The 27,142-nt window shown below is 37.7% G+C and overlaps 1 protein-coding gene across 6 annotated transcripts in view; it reads left to right on the forward strand.

Moving 5' to 3' along the window:
* The window catches only part of SDK1 (sidekick cell adhesion molecule 1), a 1,240,677-nt gene that overhangs the window by 1,160,815 nt on the left and 52,720 nt on the right, over window positions 1-27,142 (forward strand). For 5 of the 6 annotated variants that reach the window (XM_074200552.1, XM_074200553.1, XM_074200554.1 and 2 more), the window contains 3 exons: window positions 11,652-11,767; window positions 15,228-15,414; window positions 22,579-22,716. In XM_074200552.1, coding sequence (XP_074056653.1) covers window positions 11,652-11,767; window positions 15,228-15,414; window positions 22,579-22,716 — 441 coding nt within the window. The remainder of the gene's footprint in view (window positions 1-11,651; window positions 11,768-15,227; window positions 15,415-22,578; window positions 22,717-27,142) is intronic. The other variant, XM_074200555.1, reaches the window with a different exon arrangement.

Genomic DNA, 27,142 nt, shown 5'->3' on the forward strand with positions numbered 1-27,142 from the left:
CATTTTTTCTTTCTCTGAGCTCCATTGATATTGATGGTGTGCTCTATGTGATATGTTTTATTCTGCAGTGTTTCTGGTGTGTAAAGTTCTGTGTCCCCAATAAAACTATAGATAATTCTTTAGTCTCACAATAGTGGTCACTCAGGTTTTCAGTAAATACCCTGTGGGTACTTGGTTGGTATTGATAACTGAAACACTCACCAAAAACAGTCAACTCAATACCAAAACATTGAGCACCTACTAAAACAGAGCTTAAGATAAGAGAATACACCAGTGATAAAAAGGTACCTTATTAAATAATTTAGGGAAGTAATCCATAGTCAGTGAATCAGGATTTATCAGGGGATCATAGATTTTTCCTTGTATATCAACAAGTCAGTTTCTGTTGCCATACCTCCTCAGCCATCATCAGTGCCAACTCTAATTAGGGATTTACTGGCAATGAACTAGTCCCTATCCCCTTTTCCCACCCAGAGATCACAAAGTATAGAGGAAATGAAAAGCAATTGCACAAACATGCTTGTGGATTCCTGACAAAAAAGAACATGCCTCCTAAAATTCCATTTGGAATTTGAGAATTTAAAATATAAAATAGTTTGTTTTTTTTAAACATGCTTTTTGGTAGTCAACAATTCCTTTCTCCCTTCTTTCCTCCCTTCCCTCTTCCCTTCCTCCCTTCTTTCCTTCCTCCCTTCTCTCCTTCCTTCCTTCCTTCCTTCCTCCCTTCTCTCCTTCCTTCCTTCCTTCCTTCCTTCCTTCCTTCCTTCCTTCCTTCCTTCCTTCCTTCCTTCCTTCCTTCCTTCCTTCTCCTGGCTGTCACATGAAGACCACTCCTGTATCTACTGTTGATTCTCTGTTATTATTTTCACCCTTATGGCTAAATCTCCTCCTCAAACCACCATAGGCAGGAGAGAATGACTGGGAGCTCCCACATACCAAGAATCTAAAAATGAAAGATGACTCAAATGGATAATGCAGTGTGATGCATGGCTGTGTCCCTGACTCAATCACATTTATATAAAATATATTATGCTTTTGAAGTGATTTTTCAAGTGTTTTAGAAAAGAAAAATGGCTTAGCACTTTGCTTTTTAATGTTTATAGATGGATGCCATTTAGAAAATAAGCTTGTGGAGGACAGGGTTAATAACTCTACATTTTGTTTTATATAGTCTGGGTACAGAGTTCCCCTAATGTTTCCTACAAGTTGTATGTATGCTTATGATCAAGATCAAATCATTCTGCTAAGGAGACTTTTGTTATTAGGAATTAAAGAGTTGTGCAGAGGCCAGAGTCCTTGTGTTTTCCTGTCCACCCAACACCTCTTAAGATTCAGTCCCTGAAGGGTGGCTAGGTGCTGTAGTGGATAAAGCACTGGCCCTGGAGTCAGGAGTACCTGGGTTCAAATCTGGTCTCAGACACTTAATAATTACCTAGCTGTGTGGCCTGGGGCAAGCCACTTAACCCCGTTTGCCTTGCAAAAAAAAACCAAAAACCCTAAAAAAAAAAAGATTCAGTCCCTGCATTACTCTTTTGACATTATTGCAATCTCATCTGTTCCATTTTTTGTTTTTATTTGAACCCAAATGAGTTGAAACAAAAATACACACTTAAAATACCTTCATTCAAAAAACTGCAGAATCTAAATAATTACACAGACCTGAGGTACTTGTGTTGGTATCTTTATATAATAGAACAAATATATGCTGGCAAAGCTGCTGTGAGGAGAAGATTCTATTAGTGAATTCTTTTTTTCCTCTTTATTTCAGTGGTAATATCTTATATGTTCTGTAGCATTAGCAAAGGATAAATTGAATCATCTTGAAGAAGAATTTTTTTAAATCACATAAGAAAAATTCTACGATTTAAAAAATAAGTAATGTATTCTTTTTTAATGTGTATAGTCTTAAATCATTGATCTTGTGGTTGCTTTCCCCTTCCAATGATAGAGATTGAAATTCACCTAACCTTTCTTGTCCTTGTCTTCCTATAAAGTCTCCATCATGACTCACTCAACATAGCTATCTTAGACCTCTTGGACAATATGGGTAGCAGTGAAACGTAAGAGCCATCTATCTTGTCTCACACTCATACTATATATACTCAGAATAATTTCATTTCCATTTGTATATCAGTATTTCTGATGTGCAGTTCTGTTAATAATAACCAGAGGCAGTTAAGTGGTATAGTGAGTAGAGTGCTGCACATGGAGCTAGGAAGACCTGAGTTCAAATCCAGCCTCAGACACTTATTAGCTAGGTGAGGCTAGACAAATCACTTGATTTCTGCTAACTCACAAGGTTGTTGTGAGGATAAATTGAGATAATATTTCTAAAATACTCATCATAGTACATGGTATATAGTAGATGCTATATAAATGCTTGTCCCTTAGATAATTTTTTTTTTAAATAATCTACTAAAGCCTATTTATACCCATCTTGGATCTCACCATTGCCCTTAAGATGGTCCACAATTTAATATTTTTGGAGACTATGTTTCATAGACATGTAGCATCTTTGAAAGGAAATTGATACTGCAAATCAAATTGAGGGGCAGCTAGGTGATGCAGTAGATAGAGCACCGGTCCTGGAGTCAGGAATACCTAAGTTCAAATCCAGCCTCAGACACTTAATAATTACCTAGCTGTGTGGCTTTGGGCAAGCCACTTAACCCCATTGCCTTGCAAAAAAAAAAAAGAAAGTAAATTGATACTTCAAATTGAGACAATCTTGAGCTCATAAAGAACCCTCTATAATTTGTCCAAATACCATATAGTCCATTCACTTCTTATTTAGTTTTGGGTCTTGTCCATTTTTAGTGTGTACCTACAATGCATAATAGAGAGTGTACAGCTGTTCATGGAGGACTAGTTCCTTTCATGGATGGGCTGCCAAGTCTTTTTCAGGGTTGTTCCTTCACCTTTGGTGTTGACCTCCATTCTCCCCTCATGTGTGGCTCCAAGAAGCTGTAGCACGTGCAGTGGTCACATCCTGGTTAACCTTCCCCTCAGATAAATTAAACCACATTGAGGGTAACTCAGGAGTCTTGAAACCATCAGTGAGTTGGGAGGGAGCAAATGAAAACTATCCCCAACAGAATTGATGGAGAGAACAATTTGTTCCAATGTCCATGAAGACAGATAAAGAGGCACTGTGGGGTGCTTAGAGCTTGGTTAGATATCTAAGATTTCAAAGTCATCCACTGCATCCTGGACCATTGCCAGTTTTCTTGACTTTTGTCTTGCCACTGAACTCTGAAGACTGAAAAAGAGAATGAGTTTGGTGACTTCATGCAACTCTGCTTCATTTAAATCCAATTTAGGTGTAAATAAAAAAGATGTCACTTATATCATTTTACCATTTCTACCTACCTCAAATCCTGGGGCAACAGATAGGCGATGAAACAGCAAGTGCTGATACGCTAGAAACTGTAGTGGCAGCCCTGTATACAAGCAGCCCAGGCCATAGGATTATCTTCATACTGAACTAAAGCAATGGAATTCAGTAGCCCCCTAGGTGTCAGAAAAACCTTTTTTAAGGACCACACTGCTCACTCCTGGTGTGATGAAGGGGCTAGGAAAGGTACCCTAAGAATTGACTGCTTCACCCAACCTAAACCTGACCTGCTTACCACAGCAGGCAGGAATTCTGCCTGTCAAAAACACCAACACACAAAAACTTTTAACTTAGCTGATTCCATTCACCAATGGTATATGGCAGGGCTGTCCAATTTTATTTTTAATAATATATTCTTGATTTGCCATTTTAGTGAGAACTCTGTGGTAGCTCAACTTTGTTTTCAGGTGGGCTGCATACAGTCGCACTGCAGGCTGCATTTTGAATAACCCTGATATATGGAAAGTGTGGACACTTATGGAAATTGTGAGATCCAGTAGACCTGAAAGATGAGCGGCCCTTGTTATGAGACAGTTAAGCAGATATCATATCTGAATAGTAGCCCTGAGTGAAACAAAGCTGGTAAAAGGAGGACAGCTTACTGGTCAAAAGTGAATACATGTTTTTTTGGAATGGCTGCAGTGATGGAGAGAGTGGTGAAGATAGCATAGGTTTTGCAACCAAAACTAATCTAGTCATCAAGTTTGTATAGCTCCCCAAAAGAGGGAATGACAGGCTCATGACAATATGATTGTCACTTGCAGAAAAGCACCATGCCACCTTCATCAGTGTATCTGTTCCCAACATAATGAACCCTGATGAGATCAGAGAAAAAAAATTTTGAAGACCTAGAGACCTTTATCAACATTGTACCAAAAGAGAACAAGATTATAATTCTAGGTAACTTTAATGCCAAATAGATTATCAAACATTTCAGGAAGTTCTTGGAAGGAATGGGATCTGAAAAAACACTTACTCCTGAAGACTTATGCATCTCATGATATTCTTATCACTAATACTCTCATTTTCCTAAATGAAATAAAATTTAGTGGATGTACCTTTGCAACAGAAACAGGCATTTAATAGACTATGTCCTTGAAGGAGAAGAGACAAATGTTACAAAAGTGATGTGATACAAACTACTGGACTGTTTATAGACTTATCCTCTCCAAACTAAACATTTGCATTCAACAAAGGCTAAGTTGCTCTTGGGAGTTGCTCTCTTGGAGCAAAAATTGAACCAATAGACATTTGATAACAGTAGAGCAGAAAAGGAGTAGCCAAATTTCTGAGATTTGGTGTACAGCACCACATTTACTTATCCGGACTAGAGCATTTTCAAGCATCAAGATTGGTTTGACAAAAATGATGGGAAAATTCAGGAATTTCTAAACAAAAAATAAGAGCTCAACAGGGTTTACAAGATAGTTCATCCTTACCTAAGATGGCAGTGTTTAACTCAATCAAAAGTAAAGTGAAAGCAGAACTTAGAGATATGCAAAATTCTTGACTCACTAAGATGGTAAATGAAATTCAGTTTTATGCTTATAGTAACAATCCAAAACATTTTGATAATGCCCTGAACACTGTTTATGGGCCAAAGATCTATCATGCGTCTCTACTATTTGGTACTGATGGAGTCACATTGAACAGTGATAAGGACATGATCCTGATAAGGACATGATCCTGATCTGTTGAGAACCGTAGACCATCATCAACCAATGCTGAAGCCTGACTATATATCTCTGGTTGAAGTCAATATTTCTCTACCTGAAGAAGAGATTTTACCATTTCTTGGATGCCTCCCGTGTGCAAAGTGCATGGTCCTGATTCTATTTCAACTGACATTCACAAGGCGGGGAAGTCACTGCTCATACAAAAACTGACCAGTTTCCTGGTTTATATGGCAAGAGGAGGTTATCCCAAAGGAGCTCAAACATGCCCCCCCCATTGTCCATCTTTATAGAGGAAAGGGAAATAGGTTGTTCTGTGACAATCACAGAATACGGAGGGGGGGGGGAACTAATGTCTTAGTCGTTTCTGCAAAGATTCTTGTCAAAATCTTCCTTAATAGACTGATTCTTTGCCTGAGAACCAGAAAGGGCCAAGGAGTGGTTGAGGTGGTGTTTGCTGCCTGACAGCTCCAGGAGAAATGCCACGAGCATAACAGAGATTTGTATACAATGTTTTTGATCTGACAAAGGCCTTTGATGCTTTCAGTCAGGAGGGCTTATGGAAGGAAGATCATGCTAAATTTGGTTGTCTAGAGAAGTTCATATGGATTGTTCCATGCTTGCAAGAATCCTGAATGATAAACAATGCTCTCATACTCTCAGTTACCAGTAGAGTAGAACAGGGCTGTTGTGCCTCCTCCCATTTTTTTAGCATAATATTTTCAGCAATGTTGTCAGATACCTTCAGGGAGGATGAAAATGGCATCATGATCATCCATCCCACTGATGGCAAATTATTTAACTTGGAAAGTCAATAATAAAGTGGGGGGGAGAGTTGGTGTATGACTTTGTTCAAAAATAATTGTACACTCAATGCAGCCTCTGAACTTGAGATGCACCAGAGTCGATATCTACTCTCTGCTTCTTGTGCTAATTTTGACCTGTCAATTAATACCAAAAAACCCCAGAAGTTCTCCACCAGCCAGCAGCATGAATTTATATGTGGAACTATCAGTTATAACTAATGGAGAGATTTTAAATGCTATGGAAAAGTTCACTTACTTTGGCAGTATACATTCCAGGAATTATATATAACTGATGAGGTTGATGTACAATTTTCAGAGCTAGCTCAGTGTTTGGGAGACTGTAAAGTGTTGGAGAAATGAGGTTTCACACTGCCTACCAAATTGAAGGTCCACGAAGCTATTGTGCTGATATCATTGCTGCATGCCTGTGAAACCTGGACCAATGCCATGTCAGGACATGGAATTACTTCCACTGCATTGCTTAGGAAGATTCTGAAGATCACCCAGCATTGTCATACACTAAGGTCCTTCCTGGAGCTGAACTGCTAAACATTCAAACTCTACTTCACAGAGTGCAACTCCAATGATTTGGCTGCATTATTCAAATGCCAAAACATATGCTTGCCTAAAAGACGCAGAGCTCACTCAAGGCAAATACTCCCACAGAGTTCAGAAGGGCTACAAGGACACTCTCAAGGTCTTTTCTGAAGAATTTTGGAATTGATTGTGAGACATGAGAGACCACCCAACATGATATTCCTACATCAAAGAAGATGCTGTACTCTCTGTGAAAAGCAGAATTTCAGCAGTTCAAAAAAAAATATGAGATGTGCAAATTTAGAGACATCTTCTTTCCATATTCCTGATCTGTGGTGATTCCAAGTTGATAATGGTCTGATCATCCACAACTGGACACACTGACCCCAACCTAGTGATGCCATTTAAGTTCTCTATGAGCACAAGGAACAACCAACTACAATGCACAGTGATCATTTGATTCAGTAGAGAAAAAAACTACCATAAAAGATTTCTTCTACTAAGGTGTTTCATATAAAATCTTGGATAATGGTGATAACAAACAGACAAATACAACTTTGTTCAAAGACCCTCTGATTATTAATATCAAGTGAGGTATAAATCCGGGAGATATACATCCACCAAATTGTTTGTCACTATTATCCTATGACACATTCAAATAAAATAATTCTCTAATGATAATGAGGTCTACTATAGCAGTGGTGTCAATTCAAAGAGAATGGGGCCTCTGAACTAGAACATTAGAAACCCTTCAGGCTACATATTGACCTAGATTTTAAATATAATATTACCTTTGTTTTATTGCATTTTCATTTATTTTGTAAAATATTTCCCAGTTTCATTTTAATCTTGTTCAGATCACATTTGAGAGTGTCAGTGACTGTATGCAATCTGCTGTGTTTGATACCTCTGTTCTTAATATTTCTCTTTGCTGATGGTATGATTGTATCAAGACCTGGAATGCTACAAAGCCTACTTAGTGAATTTAGTCTAACCATGTACACAGGAAAAATCAAGAATGCTGTTTATCTAAATTGTCATTTTCAGTTATTTGAATAACTTACAGAGCTTGTCCATTAATACATATAAAATATGAATAGTAATGTCAAAATATTAATAATAATATATAGTATCCAAAGCAAAATCCCAAAATGAAAATACTGAAAGTGAAATTTTAATAGAGTACATGAAACTCTGTCCTGATGCTCATACCAGAAAATGTGCCATACATGTCCCACACTATCTCACCTTTGTACCTTTGTTCATGTACATTTAATGTCATCTCCTTCTATCTCTTTTTCCATCAAAATTCGATCCACTCCTCAAGATACCCTTCCATGAAGTTACTGAATAATCCCACAAACTGAGAGCTGAGTTCTCTCTCTTTCTTCCTCTCTCTCTCCTCAAATACAAGTCTTGAAAAAAAGGGACCTTGTTATCATTGTCTTTGTGTTTCCCTTAGAATCTAGCATAGTGATTTGCATGTATAGTAGGGGAGATTAACTTTACATGTGATGAATATATGATGGAATTACTTTTCATTCCTTGCATACCTTGAGATATCTGAGGAGGAAGGAAATGGGGACAGAGAGTTCATTGTAAAATCCCAATTAGAGTTTGTACTGTTGGGTGAGCTCCCCTCTTCCATATCATAGATGGCTGACTGACTTTTCACTGGTCTACCTCAGCTTGATATACCACGTCCAACTTTACAACTGAGGCAATATTTTTATTTGGTGTAAGGGGGAAAAGGCAGATACAATTTTCCCACAACTTAAACTTCTTGGCCATTCTCTTGCTAGCCTCACTGTAAGAACATGTATAAACTATTTTTGAAAAACAGAATCTGTAGATGGGAAGTACATATAAAGCCCAAGATGGAAGTATCTGCTTCCTTCTTAGCAACTGAGGTTCACACCAGGGTCTACTGTAAAATATATTGCCCAACAACTAATTAATATCCAGCAACAATCAAAGAACTAATATATATCAGGTTTCCATTTCCAAATGATTTATTCATTTAATTTATGACTGACTTCCTCATCATGGCTGTTATATTAAAATAGTTTTGAGTAACTGGCAAAAGACTAATTCTAATCAAATCTTTTTCTACAGCCTAGTCAAGACATACATACATATACATATATATACATATATGTATACATGTATATGTGTGTGTGTATGTATATAAATAGGAGTTAGGGAGTCCAACAGGTCAGGGCAAGGTGACTACCACAAAACTGGGGCCATAAATAAGCAATCCTAGCTAGACCCTTCCAACCATTCAATAATTATAGGTGGGGTTATGCTATGTGCTCTTTAAATCTGAGAGTACATTAAATGAATTTGTTTTTAAAGTTGTTTTTAAAAGTAAAATTAATTCCTCTCTCAATTCTGGGTCTGATACCCTAATAGTATTATCTTTGCAAAAATACATCTTTGACAAAACAATATTCATAGAATCATGGATTTAGAGCTAGTAGGGAACCATAAAGTTTATCAATTCTGACCCCTTCATTTTAGAGATGAAAGAACTGAGACCCAGAAAAGTTAAGGTCAAACAAATCAGTATTAAATATCAGATTTGACTCCAGATACTTTAACACCAAATCGCTCATACTTATCACTGAATCACACTACTTTAGGAGACCTTTAAGTTCCAAAGATAGAATCTTCATTATGTGTTTCATATTAACCTAGCATTAGGTCAGGCAATTAGAGGCATTTAATAAATGATTATTGAAAGAACGGGTTGGCCAAAGTTTAGTGCAATAAGGTTTTACAACATTATGATGAAGTTTGTTTTTAATATATGAATAACATTATTATGAAGCCAAGTGTATTGGGCAACATTATTTAGGATTTGTCTCTACTGGACAAGAACTCCTTTTTGGGCTATATAGCCTGCTGCTAGGAGACATGAATAACTTAAGGCCAAGAAACTTTAATGACATTCATGGAATAGGTTCATCAACTGTGACATGAGGCATTCAGCTAAGGCCTCACTCTTGAACCTTAACCTTTTCATTTCATCTTGAAAAGTGGTTTCTGAATCAGTATATGTTGATGATTCTTGAACTGAGATGCTTTTATAAATAATTTCATGTAATTTTAAAAAAAGGCATTTCAAACTGATATTTGTGTTCCTTCCACAATAAGTCAGTAGAACAAAGAGATTATGACTCATAAGATACTTTATGAATTCCAAACTAAACACAATTTACAGCTAAACAAGGACAGCATTTGGAGTTGTAAATAGTTGTGCCTTGATAAAGTACAGCTCTGCCTATTCTCCTGTCAAAGTAGGAAACTGGCAGTTTCACAGTCTAACTAATAAATCTCAAAGCAGACAAACTTTTCCCCTCTTTTTATGCATATTTCCTTTCCCAACTTGTACAATCATCCAAAAAATCCTTGTCACCTGCCCCAGTTTTATGGTAGCTCTGAAAGGCTCTGATCCAACTTGATACTCCAGAACTGGGAGCTCTCAGCTCAAAGGCAGCCCTGTTAAGGAAGACACAACTCAGAGACAAATACCAGGGGCTTCCACAAGATCATCTCTAGACCAGCCAAGGCTTGCTTCCCAGGGAGGAACTGGAGTTCATTCCAACACCTCCAAGGAAGAGTCCAATTTCTGGTTTTTCTTGCTCCAGACCCATCTCAAACATTTGTCAGTGTCATTGAAGGGGAACTTTAGACAAAATAATGTGCAAACAGTTTTAACAGAGTACCGGGGTAATGGCCATGTTCAATTTTGCCTTTCACATTTTAATTGTACAACAGTAATTTTGCAATAGAGTTGCCGATGGCAAACATGCAAAAGACATTAACTTTATTTATGTTTTGGATTATTAATGTGGCTGTTAAAATTCCTCCAGTTAGTTTTGATTGAATTGTTTTTTTGTGCGATTCTGTTGTTTAATGGAGCGGTAAATAAGAATTTTTGATAATGAGCTTGAGCATCTGTCACAACAACCTGGCGCGGGTTATTAACATTTCCATTAACGGCAGGGTGGGCAGTGATAATATGGAAACCACACAGTTAGAACAAAATAAATAGTTGGTGTCAGGCTGAGTGGGTGTTAATTACTATTTTATTTTATAACCTGGGGTGGGGGGGACTAAAAGGAATTGGGGGAAGAGATTGCGGGGAAGAAAGTGACTTATGAAGGTCATTCTCTCCAGAGAAATAGATAAGCAGGGCTATCTCCCTTGGCCAGTGAATGTTTTATTGTTTCTATTTACAATCTATAAACAGGCACAGAATAAAAAGGCAGCCCTCATAGGCACTGGGAACAGATACTGAAGGAAGAAGAGAAAGAGTGGCCAGTGCTGCTTTCTGACTTGCCTTCCTAGGACTAGTAAGGGGAGTAGGACCAGAGATGAACTTTTGTCTCTGGAAAGTCACTGTAGGCTGCAAAGAAAGACATCTAATGTCCACACTCATCAGTTATTCAGCTCAGGAATGGGCAGGAAGCAGTGTTTTTGTGGAACTCAGGTGGAAGTAAAGATTATATGCAGTCATGAGTAGCACCAAGCAAATAAGACCAAAGAAGAGACAGTTCTGGAATGAAAGAAACTGAAATGGAACTTTGCCTGTATTGGCAAAATGTAATAAGAAGAAAAATTCTTTAAAAATATAAATGCATTTATTTCCCATTTTATGGTGATTGACTTGTACTTCAGAATGGTTGTGAGATGATTTGCTCTTTATTCTATTTCAATCAATCACCTCTTCATTTTTGCATAGGAAATTCAGCCCTGGTGACATAAGCACAATATTCCAACAACCTCCTCCCTCAGGGTAGCAAAGTAGGCCAGGAGAAGAATGAATTTATCTTCAGAAATTAGAAACTGAAATTGCCCCTTAGAGGGAAATTTCAAATGATGAGCTCTAAAGTCTGAAAGGAAATGAATTTGGAGGTTTGTTTCTACCATTGTCTTCCTGGGAACAACATTGTGGACTGCATTGTTTTGCATCCTGTCTGGTCTTATCTAGATAGTACTGAGAACATGGGCTTCAGAATAATGGAACTGTAGCTTATTCAGCCTATATTGTGCATTTATCTGGAATTTCTATGTGGGAGGGTGAGAGAGTTTCAAAGCTGATTAGTTTGCTTAGCTTGTGTAGAAACCAATATGAATTCAGACTCACACATAAATGCAGGAGTAGCCTCCTTCTTGGTCCTATCTGATTACATTTCTCCTTTAATTCTCTTTATTTCTTCCCCCCCCTCCCAGCACCATCAATGGCTCCACAGAATATCCAAGTGAACCCTCTCACAGCAAGTCAGCTGGAAGTCACGTGGGACCCACCTCCTGTAGAGAGTCAAAATGGGATCATACAAGGATACAAGGCAATACCTCCTTATGGCATTAACTATCTTCCGTCTATTGTCCCCCAGTTCCAAAAATGTTTATGTTAATTTGTTTTATCCATAAATCTCCCAGGAGATTATGTGTTTAAACTCTGGTCCTCGTTATATATACAGTGACCTATTTTACTATTTTCTGCTTGTTTTCTCATCAACAAACTGGGGTATAACACTACTGTTAGCCTATCCCATGGGGGAGTTGTTGTTGCTGTTTTGTTTTCCTGTTAAAATGATAAAAACGAACATCAGCCTAGGAAGTGTTTTCTAGCTCTCCCCCAAACTAAAATAGAATAGTGGATCCAGATAATATGTATTTCTTCCCCAGGATAGTTCCATGGCAAGGAAACAATTCCCCAAACAAAATCTCATGTCTCTGGGCATCATTTATAAAATGAGAGGGTTGAAATAGATCTGGCATTAAAGTTCTTTAATTTTGCATTAGCTAGATACTGCCTAAGTGAAATAAAAGCAAGAAGTCCTTCCCCACTCATCATAAAAATACTATCTTTTGCTTGGTTTATATGGATACGAACAGATTTAAACTCTAGCCTTTCACACTTATGAACTAGCTGTGTTACCTAGAGAAGTGACTTAATCTCTTTCTTACTCAGTTGCCCCATTTGTAAAATGAGGATAATAATAGCACCTACCTCCCAAGGTCATTGTGAAGATCTACTTAGATAATATTTCCAAAGTGCTTTGCTAGCCTTAAAATGTTATATAAATGCTAACTGCTGTTGTTTTTGTTATTTTTATTAGTTTATTCAGAGTAGAAAACTAATAAAGTTGTTCCTTTTTTAAGACTATATCTTCTCATAAAATATAAGATCCCTCTAGATCAACTTACTCTGGATCTGATGAAAGTTTCAAGATTTTTGACTTTAGGAAACAAATGCCCAGGCATTTTCTGCAGGAAGGAAAAAAGAAAGAAACCGACAAATTCTCTGGTTCTAGAATTAATGTCCTCTTCTGGTCCATTGGAGACTTAGTTTATCAGTCACAAGGATCTGTGGGCTAGCCTGCCCTAATGAATATTGGGCCAATTAAATGTCCATTTAAAATGATTTTTGAAGGTGTTTTATGAAAATTAATACCTTCCTCCATCACAGAGCTGTTAAGATGATTAATGAGGTAATGTACAACAAAGAACTTTGAGCTTTGTGTTTGGAGGAAAGGTGCTATTTATGTATGTGCAAAATATGCTTCTAATTTCCTTAATGAGAAAGACATTGAACCTGAATATCGATCTTGAGTAGGAGAACCTTACATTACAAAGGCACCCCATTTGATCAGGTCACTAAGAAAGGACTACAGTGCTTTCTGATCAGGGTAGGAATAAGCAATCCTTGTTTGATAGTGGATGCTTCTGTCTTGCCCTCATCCAGCATGTCTGTTTGCTAAGTAAGAAAAGCTAACCCAATAGGAACATTCTGGTAAGCCTATTTGGCAGTTTTCTTCAATATGTGGATAGCTACTTTGATAAGCTGGCTTGAGTTTAAATTGACAAAGCCAAGGTGAAGTTTGGGATTGGCCTTGCCTTCAAATATTCCAGCTTGAATTGGCAAAGTGTAGGCATTTTCTAGCCAACAGTCTATGGAGTACCATTGGCACCAGTTGTGGCTATCCTCTCTAAACTTCTTTCCTTGGGTGTTTGTTTGATCATGATCAGATGAGGGCTGCAAAGAGGCAATGAAGTGTAAGGGAAGACTGGAATCTTTCCCATATTAGTACTTGAGCTTCAGTTCTTTATGCTTTTTTGTCTAAATTGTTTGCAGAAAGCTAAATTAAATGGGGATAGCTTTAACAAAAGATGAAGCTGAGAAAGAGACAGAGAGACAGAGAGAGACAGAGAGAGAGATTAGATGTTTTACCCCCAAATTACAGGATTCAAGCAAGAGTTAAAAGATATTCCAAAGAAAGGATCTGCCCACCACTTATATGTTTGGATGCTGGGCAGAACTAGGTCCTTTCTCTGGAAAAGATCTTGGAAGCAGTTAATGCTTCTATTATATAAGAAATAGTAATCTTTTTTCAGCCAGGTCTTTGTGGGCAAAATATAACACTCTTATTAATCTAAATGTGTAATTAATCTAAAAGTGCATCTTCCATTAAAAAATTAACCTCTGAGGATGAAAAAAAAACTTTGCCCTTTAAGTTAAGAAAATTTCAAATTCTAAATTATTTATTTAGAAATGTTAATAAATAATTTCCTTGGATTCTATGGACAGAAATGCCAACAAGTTGCAGAAATTCAATAAGTCTTACTGTCTTTTGAAAATTTAATTTTGAACTTAAAAATCTATTTTCTCTCCCATCTCCCCACACCCCCCAAAAAGGAAGGAAAGCAAAACCTTTTTGGCAAATATACATATAATTAGGCAAATAAATGCCTATGTCTATGACCCAGAAATGTGTCTCATTCTATAATCTGTGTCTGTCACCTCTGTTAGGAAAACAGTAGCATGGTTGGTCACTGCATTGATCACCATTCTTTAAAGTTGTCTTTATAGTGTTATCATTATTCTAATTATCTCCCTTTACTCTGCATAAATTACTTTACTTCTTCCCAGATTTAACTTAATTTTTCACACCTCCCTCATCCCCAATCAATGAAAAAGAAAGGAAAACAAGTTGTTTCTGACAATTATACAGTCAAGCAAAACAAATTCCCAAATTGTTGATGTCCAAAACAAATGTTTGCCTCAGTCTACATTCTGAGTCCAACATCTTCCTATTAGGGGGTTGGATAACATGTTTTATCATGAAGGTTCTGATCTATTTTATGACCATGTGATCCTCAAATTCTGACAGTAGCCCTACTTTTTTGACTTGGTCATGTGTGGCAGAGGTTTTTCAGGGTGACATCTAGACCAGACAGCTTCTCAAATGCTGAGAACTCCCAATAGAATGGTTCTTTCTTTGTATCTGAATCATTTTAAATTTGGGAATCAGTAGTTTGCTCTGGATACAATTATTCAACAATTCAATATCTTCTAGTATGCAAGGCCAAGAACAAGGAAAACCTGGGTTCAGATCCCACCTCTGACACATACTGCTGACAGACCCCTGACTTTTCACATTTCCAACAAGTTCCCATTGCCAATGAGATCACAGGTCTTGTCTATATGCCTATCCCTCTATTATAAAGCAATGTAATAAAGCTACAGAGTTAGGAGGATCTGAGTTCTTGTTTTATCTCTGATATATGCTAGCTCTGTAACTTCCTAAGACTACAACATGAAGAACATATGTTGATTTGCCATAGTGGGGGAAGTTTCATTAGCAGGAATTTTTTAAATTTTAATTTAATCATAGGTCTAGTGTGGGGTTGGGGAGGAGAGGGAAAGGTAAGAGGTATACCCTTTCTAACTGTGAAGTGAAAGGCAGATTCTTTTGGCCCTCTCTTCAAATCTCGTTTACCCACTTTTTATCTTCCTGACAGATTTATTACTGGGAGGCAGACCGTCAGAATGAAACAGAAAACATGAAGGTCCTTTTTCTCCCAGAAACCATGGTCAGGTTGAAAAACTTGACCAGTCATACCAAATACCTGGTCAGCATATCTGCCTTCAATGCAGCTGGAGATGGGCCCAAGAGTGAACCCAGACAAGGGAGAACACAACAAGCTGGTAGGGGGGCATTTTCCCTTCTTAAAAAGGCTTGGATAGATCATTTGGAGAGTATAATACTCTCTGTGTAAATATACGGGGTGGGTTTTTAGGCATGTTCATATAGCTTTGCAAATTGGTTTCCAAGCTCACGATAGGGCAAGTACTGTGAACTTGTAAATAATTACTTAGGCAACCTTGAGAAGCAGGTAAGACATAAGGAAGGGATGTTTTGGTAAGAACTTACTCTGTACCCCACAGCTCTCTACTGAAGCAGACAATAAAATAAAAATATTAATACAAATCTTTGACCAATGCTATTTCCCAGTAACAAACTTAATACATTATAACCAGCCCATGCTGTAACAATGTCTCACTATTCTCCTTTTCATAATTTTGATTTAAAAATGTATTGAGAAATTTTGTTTCAAGACAGTAATTTCTAATATTATTATTCCTGTGGAACTAATTGCCCCTCTATAATTTATATATATATATATATATATATATATATATATATATATATACATATATATATTTATTTCCTTTTGATTGATGTCTTTCTCTTTTATCATAGTCATTTCTGAATATATTCATCCTCAACCAGTGAGCTCCCTAGTAAGAAAAACAGTTAAGCAAAATAAACTGACCCGATATTCATGTCTGACAGCATATATAATGCACTATTTAATGCATTATATGTATATATATATTATATTATATTATATTATATTATATTATATTATATTATATTATATTATATTATATTATATTATATTATATAGTGTTTAGTTTCTCCTCCATCAACCCCTACCTCTTATCAATTATCAATTATCAATTAATAAAAATGGGTAGGGTATCCATATTTGACAGCCATATTTTTTAATATTCTGGTTCAATCTGGCGCTATATTCTCACCTGATCTCTCAAAGTGTATCTTCAAGGTGTCTAAGACCTATCTGTTTTTCCATGTTTAAGAGCTACCTATTTCCTTTCAGTCACATTAAAAAACCTAACTCTTCCAACTCCCCTATGTTTTCATTTCAGTTTTTATGTTTGGACCAACACTTTCCCTCTTATTTAACTTCCATTTACCTCATCTTCTGGCTCTTGATAAATTGTATCACATTCAGTTCACAGACAAAGGCACATGATTCCTTTAGTTCAAGATAATGAGGCTCACCACTTCCCCTAAAGACCTTAAATGTCTTACATTGCCACAGATTAACATTGGAGTCAGTTTTTTTCTCTCTCTCTCTCTGTGAGACTCTGTTCAGATAACTTGATCTAACTGTCCAGTCCTCCCTCTGTTTTTAGGGAAACTTGAACTCCACATCCCTTAAAGCTGACAACAATTCTATTTAACCTTCAGTATTGATGCTATTCTATTTCTTTTCCTCCCACAATCTCCCCAATAGACTTGGGGAGTATCTACCTACAATTCCAGGTCAAATGTAGATTTCTATCCAGTTACCAAAGGGGCCCATAAAATAGAAGGAAGGTCCATGCATTTGATTAGGCCTTATTCACTATTCCCTAAACCTATCCTCTTTTAGACCCTCGGCAGTGAAACCTGTACATCTTTTCTTTTTTTTTAAATATTTAATATTTATTCTCATTTTGTATAAATAATGTTTTTTATATACATTAATAAAATATTCTTGTTTAAGAGTAAACAGAATACCCCCTACCCCCAAAAAATATAGACTCGCTTGAGCAATAAAGTAAAGGGAAGAGAAAAAAATTAAAATAAAAAAATAATAGTAATAATTGTAGGTATGGCCAGGTGGCGCAATAGACAGAGCACCAACCCTGGAGCCAGGAGCACCCGAGCCCATATCCGGCCCCATACACCTAACAATCACCCAGCCGTGTGACATGCAAGCCACCCCAACCCCACTGCCCTGCAAAAATGAAAAAAAAAAAAAGAAAAAAAGATCCCAAATAAAATAAAATAGTAATAATAGTAGGGGTGGCTGGGTGGTGGACAGAGCATTGGCCCTTGAGCCAGGAGCACCCTGGTCCAAATCCGGCCTCAGACACCCAACAATCCCCCTGCTATGTGGCCCCAGGCAGGCCACCCAGCCCCATTTGCCCTGCACCCCTCCCCAAAATAATAATAATAAAAAATGTGCTTCAGTCTTTGTTCCAACACCAACAACTCTGTTGTGGGTGGATCACATCCTTTATGATAAGTCCATCGCAAAAGGTACTTCCATTTTTTCCACCATTGCCATTGCTGATTGCAACTCCCTCCTTTTGTATTTCTCCACTACCATGTACTATATTTTCTCTCTCTTTTCACTCTGACTGTGCTGTAGGGTATCTGAGTGGCACAGCAGACAGATTCCTGGTCCTGGGGCCAAGAGGCCCTGAGTCCCCCTACCACCCCTTAGGCCCAGCATCCACCTGGCCCTATGGTCCCAGACAGGCCATCCAATCCCAGCCCCTTGCAAGAAGCAAAAAAGAAAATGTGTTATATCTGACCACTCTTCACCCATGGTCCATCTTCTCTTCCATCACTCACATCCCTCCCTTCCCCCTGTGCCCCCCTTTTCTTCTTACTCCAGATGCCTATACCCCACTGAGTATATATGCTGTTTCCTCTCCTAGTCACCTCTGATGAGAGTGAAGATTCCCTCATTCCCCCTTGTCTTCCCCCCTTCCATATCATTGCAATAGCTCATTGTAATAAAGAAAAATCTTATTATATGAGATATCTTGGCTTATTCCCCCTCTCCTTTTTCTTTCTCCCATTACATTTCCCTTTTTTTTTATTGAGTCCATTTTTACACCATATTTTATCTTCAAATTCATCTTTCTCCTGTGCTTCAACTACAAAAGCTCCTTCTACCTGCTCTATTAACTGAGAAGGTTCGTATGATTATTATCAGTGTCATTTTTCTATGCAGGAATACATGCAGTTCATCCTCATTAAGTCCCTCTTATTTTCCCCTTCTCCTCCAATCTCTATGCTTCACCTGAGTCCTGTATTTGAAGATCAAACCTTCTGTTCAGCTCTGGTCATTCCAACAGGAGCATTTGAAATTCCCCTAGTTTGTTGAAAGTCCATCTTTTTCCCTGGAAGAGGACATTCATTTTTGCTGGGTAGTTGATTCTCGGTTGCATTCCAAGCTCTTTTGCCTTCCAGTATATTGTATTCCAAACCCTATGAGCTTTTAATATAGTTGCTGCTAAGTCCTGTATGAATGTGACTGCATCTCCACAAAATGTGAATTGTGTCCTTCTGGCTGCTTGTAATATTTTCTCTTCGAGTTGGGAGTTCTGGAACTTGGCTATAATATTCCTAGGGGTTGGATTTTTGGGATCTCTTTCTCAGGGGGATTGGTGGATTCTCTCCATTTCTATTTTGCCCTCTGCTTTTAGAATATCAGGGCAATTTTCCTGTAGTAATTCTTTGAAAATGATGTCAAGGCTCTTTTCCTGATCATGACTTTCAGGTATTCCAATAATTTTAAAAATTATCTTTTCTAGGTCTGTTTTCCATATCAGTTGTTTTTTCAATGAGATGTTTCATATTTTCTTCTAATTTTTCATTTTTTTGGTTTTGAAGTAATGAGTCCTAATTTCTGATAAATTCATCAATCTCCCTGAGTTCTATTCTTTGTCTGAAGGATTTGTTTTCCTCAGAGAGTTTTCTTATCTCTTTTTCCATCTGGCCAATTTTGTTTTTTAAACAATTTTTCTCCTCAATAACTTTTTGAACTGTTTTATCCATTTGACCTAAACTGGTTTTTAGCATGCTATTTTCTTCAGCATTTTTTTGGATTTCCTTGACTAGGCTGCTGACTTCATTTTCATGTTTTTCCTGCATCTCTCTCATTTATTTTCCCAGTTTTTCTTCTAACTCCCTCATTTGATTTTCAAAGTCTTTTTTTGAGTTCTGTCATAGCCTGAGTCCAATTTCTGTTTCTCTTGGAGTCTTTAGATGCAGGAGCTTGTGCTTCCTCATCTTCAGACTGAGTATATTGATCCTTCTTGGGATCATAGATAATGTATTTCTCAATGGTGTTCCTCCTTTTTCTCTGCTTGCTCATTTTCCCAGCCTAAGCCTGTTTTGGGGGTGCCTGAGCTTTTGGGACACTCCCACAAGGGTCTCAGTGTGTGAGGCTCTGTCCTCCCTCCTGGTCTATGAATGACCATATGCGCCCCACTCTGCTACGGGGCTGAGGTGGAGGGGGGGCCGCTGCTGTTCTATGGGGGGGCCTAGACTGCAATCAGGATCTGAATGTATTCAGAGCCTCAGAGTCCTGTTCCAGGGGCAGAGCTCTGCAGTCTCTCTCTCTTCACTCCCCTCCCTAGGTTCAATGGGCTCATGCCCTGGGGGCTCCTGCTTACCAGCTCTGCCTGCTTCTGTTCCTGGATCTGGATTGCTTTGGCCACACTGATCGCTGTGTGCCCTGAGGGCTGGGCTTCACATGCTAGCTCTAGCAGAGGTCCCCAGCTGTTCTCCCAAGTTGTGCTCGGTGCTCCCCAGGGGCGTAAATCAAGAAACTTCCCTGCTGCTGTGAGCTGCGGCTCCTCCAGGAGGCTGAAGTTCTTTTGCTCTGGTGGGCCACTCCTCTGGCAGGCCGCCTCTCCAACCCCAGGGAGCAGAGCCTTTTCTGCTCTTTTCCAGGTTACCTTGAGTAGGAGAACTGCCTCATTGGGTCCCTCAAAAATTTAGTTAAAGTCCTTAGTTTTCAAGATTTATGAGAGAGTGCCTAAGACAGGATCTGCTCTTGTCGCCATCTTGGCTACACCCCCCTGTACTTATTTTCAGTTCTGTCACATTAATTATTTATTTGAGGATGATGAGTTAATCTTTAGTAAGTCTATGATTGATGGCAATAACTGACCTCAGTAGCTCTCTTTAAAGACCTGTCTGTATTAACTACCTTTGAAGGCTCTTTTAGCTGGCATCCCTGACCCTCAAATTTAGATTGTTCTGTGCTTGCTTCTGACCCAATAATCCTAACTTTCTCCTTTGTATTGACTATTGGTTTGGGCAGCTTCAGACTCCTTCCTTGTTCCAAGGTAATCTCTCCACATCTAAGTAATAATAGCTCTGGTTATAAGACTCTACCTTGTCTTGTACCTAATGTACAAGTATATTAGGTACACCTTAATGTACATTAAAATGGAAGCTAAGTAGCTCATTGAATAGAGTTCTGGACCTGGAATCAGGAAAATTTTACTTAAATCTGGACTCAGAGACTTTGTGTGACTGGGCAGGTCACTTAACCTCTGTTTGCCTTAATCTACTGAGAATGAAATAGCAAACCACACCAGTATTTTTTGCAAAGAAAACTTCATGTAGTATTGGCATGCTATGGTTAGCCTTTGGCATATCTCATTTAAAACATAGAGCCTTTGATATCAGGAAAAACTTCAGAAATGGATTAGGAACTAACAAGGCTTTTGTGGAAAAAAGATGTTCCAAATATTTAAAAAATAGAAGCTACTGCTGACTGTTTGGCAGGAGACTGCAATTTCCAAGTGAGTCAGTTATATGATATGGCAGCCAAAAAAGGTAACAGCTCAAACTAGGAGGTCATATTCCTGCTGTATTCCTCCTTGGCCAGACCACATCTGGAAGCCACATTTGAATAGGGATTTTAATAAGCTGGAGAGTATCCAGAAGATGGTAACAAGGACCTCAAAGAACCTTGAGATCCTGCTAAGGTCAGGTGCAAGAAATTAAGTAAAAGAAGTCTTGGGGAAGGCCTGCTATCTTAAAGTATGTGGAAAGTTCTCATTTGGAAGAAGGATGTGGCTCATTTCTTTTGGCTCCATCAGAAGCCATGGTGACAATGATATATTATATAAAGAAATCATTACATTAATTAGAACCATCCAAAAGTGGAATTAACTTCTTTGGGAGCGAGTAGCTTCCCTTTATACAGAATTCCTCAAGAAAAGGGTGGGAGTTTTTTGCAAGTGATATTGGAGTGGGGGGAATATTCTCATTTAACATACAGATTTTATGATCTTAGAAGCTCTTTCCAAATCTAATATACTGTGAAACCTGCCCCCGCCATCAAAAAAACATCATTTGGTCAATGCATCATGTCTTAGAGTTTCCTATCAAAGGGCAATTATTCCCTGAAATCAGTTGTGCATACTTAAATGAGAATAACTTTCCTTAGATGATCAGATGAATTTCCTTCAAACTCCCACACTACAACATTAATAAGTAGTTTTGAATTTAGGTAGTAGGAGATAAAGAAAATAAAGGATATTTTGGACCATGGAAAACTAAAGGCCTTTAGGCATAGTGGGGACTTGGGGGAAACATGAAGATTCCAGGCACTAAAGGGAAAAGGAAGGACTCAGAGAAGGGGAAAAAAAGAAAGATGATGGGTGAGAATTTAAAGATAAAAACATACTATTTCATTTTGCTTAAGACTTTTTCCTATCCCTCTTATTCCTCTTTTGAGGGTGGAGTAGACTACCCCATCCTATCCATTACAAGTTGAGAAATTCTCCTTGAAATGTGAAAGTGGTTCCCTTATTTCCCTTCTATCTCTCTGGATGGAAGTGAAACACTCTAACATGGCAGGAGACAGTTCTATTTGGTCTTGTGATATTTCTGATCAAGTGGAAACTAGGGATTATTGGGAGTTCTCCTGAGTCCATATGTTGCCTTGAGATTTTCAACCCCCCTGCAAGTGAAGAAGGATCAGGGTGAGCATCCAGATTACAAGACCTAAATCACCTAACTGTTGTTCATCCACCACTGATTTGTAAGCAGTGCTCTTTTCCCCACCTGGAATGAAAGACATGAAATTCTTAAAAATTCTCAAAAAGGTGCTAGGAAATGAAGTTCTCTCAGAAATTTCATATTCTCTTTTCCATCTATTATCCATTTTTATATTTTGTCATTTTATTTCTCAAACTACTTTGTGTTTTAACACTGTTATTTTCTCTGCTTCTTTTAAAAGGGATTTGTATTTCTGATTGATGATCAGAAGGACTGTTGTGATCAATAAGTTCTATTTTTCATCTTATGATATTTAGAATTTTACAGGGTGATAAAAGTGGTCTTTATTTTCAGGGGCATATATGTATATACATATAGATTTTATATTTGTATATGTACAAATGTATAGATATATTTACAAATCATATATATATATCATATATAAATTATCATCAATAAAATTCATTTTCCTTAATTTTCAGCACCTGGCATTCCCAGTTTCCTGGCATTCTCAGAAATAACTTCTACTACTCTTAACATTTCCTGGGGAGAGCCAGTGGCAGCAAATGGTGTCCTGCAGGGTTATAGAGTGGTTTATGAGCCCTTAGCACCTGTCCAAGGTAAGTCCAGCACTAAAAAAAATGACGTGCCTGCCTGGAACACCTGACATTCCCACTCTTCCCCTCTTTAAATGTGAATTAGCTTCCAGAAGCAGCCTCAGTGAAGTGCACTTGCTGGAACAATTTAGAGAAATGTTGGCCAATTAAAAGGAAAACTGAAAGAAAAAAAATCTGAGTTCAGCTGTTTCCACATCACAATTAGTGGCTAAATGTGCATCCTAAGTTTAGACAGCTGTAATAATTTTCTGTAAGTGTCCTTTCCTTTATCACATTGTCCAAACTATTTCTATTTGAACCTCTGTTATTTTATTTTTCTCATATATTACTGTCTAACTGTTATGTTTTGTTTCCCCTCCTAGACTGTAAGTCCCTTGAAGGAGTATTTATCTTTCTATTCCAGTATATAGTAGGTGGACTATAAATACATATTATTGACTTAATTTAACCTGTTAACATAGACATAGCCAATAGAGAGTGTTCCGCAACTTCCTGAAGTCTCCAAGAATTATAAGAATTGCTTTATCCTGAAGGCTTCTAATTGCTATGGTTATTGTGTCTAAGTACACAGTGTTTCATGGAGCAACTTCCTTCTTTCCTGAATATAAGCATTAGACTCCCAAGACCCTAATGATCTCTTTAAAAAATACAGACCTAGAAGTTACTTTGAATCAGCTTATTTAAATAATGAATTATTAGCAACTATTATTAAAGATTTCTAAAGTCTCCATGGGTACATAATAATGCATATCCAGTAGGCACAATTTGATAAGATAATAGATACTTGGGAAGTTGAGGGAAGTTTTGTGAGGTTACACACCAAAATAATTGTGAGGGGATTAGTTGTAACAAGATCATAAGGCATTTCCAAAAGGTCCAATTAAAAGATGCAAGTTCTTTTCACATGTAAAATCTACATGTGACTCTTGGACCCCATTCTGATAGAAGTAAAGGACTGAATCTATTGACCAAGGATAAAACTGGATTTGCATTATTTTTAGCTTTATAAAAATTTCTGGAAATTGAATCCCATAGAAGCATGGGCACTTTTTTTATCCTTGCTCTTAGCCTTGACAAAAAAAAAATGTTTTCACACTAAGTAAGGCCATTACCCTCCATCATTACCTGATCAGCAGTGGAGAGTTAAAGGAAACTGGATGTGTTTTTGCTATTCTTTTTCCTGCACTTTGACACTACCAGAATTTCTGCTAGATTACTACAAAAGACCCTCCACTCAGTCTCCCAGGGAGATGACCCAGCATGTCTAGTTGAACTTGTGTTATCAGTGTGGGGGCAAGTTATTGTGTATGTGAAAATAACCATGACTGGGAAAGTTTAATACAAATTAAAGATTTTCATATTAAATATATTTTTTCCACTTTTTCAATGGCATTTCTAAGTTTCTGCTAGATATAATTTCCCACTTTTTCCTCCAACTCTCTGTCCCCACCTAGCAAATTATAGCTAGCAATTAGAAATGCACTAAACTAGCAAACAACCCAGCAAGAAAAGCTGGGAGGAATTTGAAACCATTTGAAAAATGGGCTTCACAAAGACAAGTTGAGGGAAGGTTTACTTAGAAATTTTAAATTTCAGGAAGATTGTTGGTTATACATTTGAATGTCTAGTTTGGGCAGAATGACATCAGGTGAAGGCATTTCAGCTATCACCATTTTCAACTCTTTTCATGTGTAATAAGGACATCGATCGCAAGTATTGTCTCTTTTACATGAAGAGAGAGAGTTGGCTTTTGTTAGCCTGAATTTTCTTGGCTTCTGCATCCAGCACACTGTGTTTCTGAAATGAAAGTAATAGGGAAAATGGCTATTTTGCCTTCTCTTTTGGCTGTGTCTTAGCATAAACAGCATCTTTGGGTAGGTGACCCAAATCTAAGGGTTTGGTTGGCATCTGAAATGTGGAAGTTTTCAGGTTTTCGTAATACTTATTCATTCATGTATGTTTGCCCCCAGATTGTATCTTTGAGAAGTATAGTATGGTCCAGATCCTTGCCATCCCAGGAGATTCGCATCTCACAATCAAATAAGCTGATAGCTAACTACAGCAAGTTAGAATTGTGCTTCCTAATACAAACTTTAGCTGGGCAAAATGCCTATATTGTATACAATGTGACATTCTAATCATCTATAACTTAAGCTTAGAGGGTCCTCAGTGAACTGGGACCAAGAGTAGGGATGAGAAGAGTCAGAGAAGTTTTTTTGTTTTTTTGCATTGCTCCAATTTAAGAAATAAGGATATTTGTAAGTAAGAACTGCAAACCAGTCAAAATTTTCTTCATGACAATGAATTTTATAAATGGATGATTAGAAAACACTTGTATAGAAGAAATATCCCTACAAAGAGCACTGTATAATCAAGAAAGAAGGAAGGGAGGAAGGAAGGAAAGAAGGAAGGAAGGAAGGAGGAAGGAAGGAGGGAAGGAAAGGAAAGGAAAGGAAGAGAAAAGAAAAAGGAAAGGAGAGGAGAGGAGAAAGGACAGAAGGAAAGGAAAAAGGAAAGAAAAGGAAAGAGGAAAATGGAGGGAAGGAAGGGAAGGGAAGAAAAAAAGGGAAGGGAAGAAAAGGAAAAAGGAGGAAGGAAGAGAAATATTTCTGGCATTGCCTTGATCAGGGACAGAAGTCATCTCTAAGCATCCTTCTTCAATTCCCCAGAGCCATATATAATCCTCCTGAGTCCAGTGGCTACTCTATATCATATCTAGTTAGTTTAGGCTTACTTTTGTATCTCCCATTCTCCCCCACCCTGTATTTTCCATTATCTCAGGGGAGTAAGCTCTGACTAAGGAGGAAATGATAGGAGAACACTGAATATCATTCAATAAATGAACATCTAAAGAAAAGTAACTATGTACAAGGTTCCATGGAAGATAATAAAGATGAATATGGCATAACCCTTCCCTCAAGGAACTTCTAGTCTAATAGAAAAGATAAAGCACCTTCATGGGTAAATACAATTTAAAATACAAGTATCAAGAAGGAGGGAAAAGACCCATATCAAATCAAGTCAGTTGTCATTTATGAAATGAATATCATATTCCAGAAACTATATCAAGCATCGAGGAGACAAAGAAAGGCAAAAAAATCATTCTTACCCACAAGTAGCATATATTTTAATGAATCAGACTATATAATAGATGTGAGATGTAAACTGAGTAGATCTAAATTATTTGAAGAGGGGAAGCATTAGCAGCTTGGGGAACTAAGGAAAAAAATTCCTGAATAAAGTGGAATTTCAACCAAGTCTTAAAGGAATCCTAGGAAACAAAGAGGAAGAAAGAGAGAGGTTATGAGGTATAGCCAATGGTAAGACAAGGGAGGAAGATGTGTGTGAGGAACTGCCAGAAGTTCAGTGGGAATCTAAATGGTAAGAAGATTCCAAAATTAGGAAAGGGGACAGATTATTAAAAGATTTAAAAACCATAGATCCAAAAAACTTCTGTTCTCCTGGTTGAACAGAAGGGAAGAAGACAAGGTCAAGAGCAAAACTAAAGAAAATTTGGGGCTTAAAATTTTGCCTGTCCCCTTTGGTCAGTGAAGTCACATGCTTCTAGTAACCTTTCTTTTCCCTGAGATGCAAAACTTCTTCTCAGTTCTTCTCCTAAAGTTGGGTAATATATCTGACTTTTATTCTAAACTGACAACTGATCCATTTTCCAAAGAATATAGATTTAGAACTGAAAGGGACCTCCAAGATCTTCTAGTTTGATTCCATTGTTTTGCAAATGAGGTAACAGATATCTCCCTCAGAGAGATTTATTGACTTGTAAAAGGTCAGAGGAGAAACTAAGGATCATATGTGGTCTGAACTCATGTCCTTTGACCCCAGAGACACTGCTCATTCAATCATACCACAGAGGGAAGCGGTTTTGAATCAAGGAAGTTTCATCTTATTCAGAAAGAATAACTACTCCCTCAACATGTGACCAGTTGCAAACTATGCCTCTTTTGGCTGGAAGCAGATGAGGGAGAAATTAGTTTCTCTAAACCCCTTCCCTTAAAAGAACCAGAAAGTATTAGTTTTGAACTATGATGTCCCCAGGATGGTTGAGCTAGGGAAGCCTTGTAATCCCTAGAAGATTCTAACTAGGGCAGTTTCTGCAGAGTGAATAAAGAGGCAGAATGAAATAGAGACTTGGGCAATTATCTGGTGAATATGATCATTGTGGATACTCCATCTTGAAAATAGCCTCCCCTCAGCTCTTTACTTCACCTGAATAAGCACAACCTATGTCCCTCATATGGACAACTTAAGGAGCACTGGAGTTATCCATAGAGTCTAGCAATGTTGTTGGCAGTCTGACTTTATGGCACAGCTATTTTTATGTTTCTTAAAATGTTTTAAACGGTAGTATTTTTATGTGATTGCACCCTGAGGCTTTGTAGTGCAGGGCACAGTTTAAAAATTGACTAAA

Source organism: Macrotis lagotis, chromosome X, assembly GCF_037893015.1.
Source record: "Macrotis lagotis isolate mMagLag1 chromosome X, bilby.v1.9.chrom.fasta, whole genome shotgun sequence".
Lineage (NCBI taxonomy): Eukaryota > Metazoa > Chordata > Mammalia > Peramelemorphia > Peramelidae > Macrotis > Macrotis lagotis.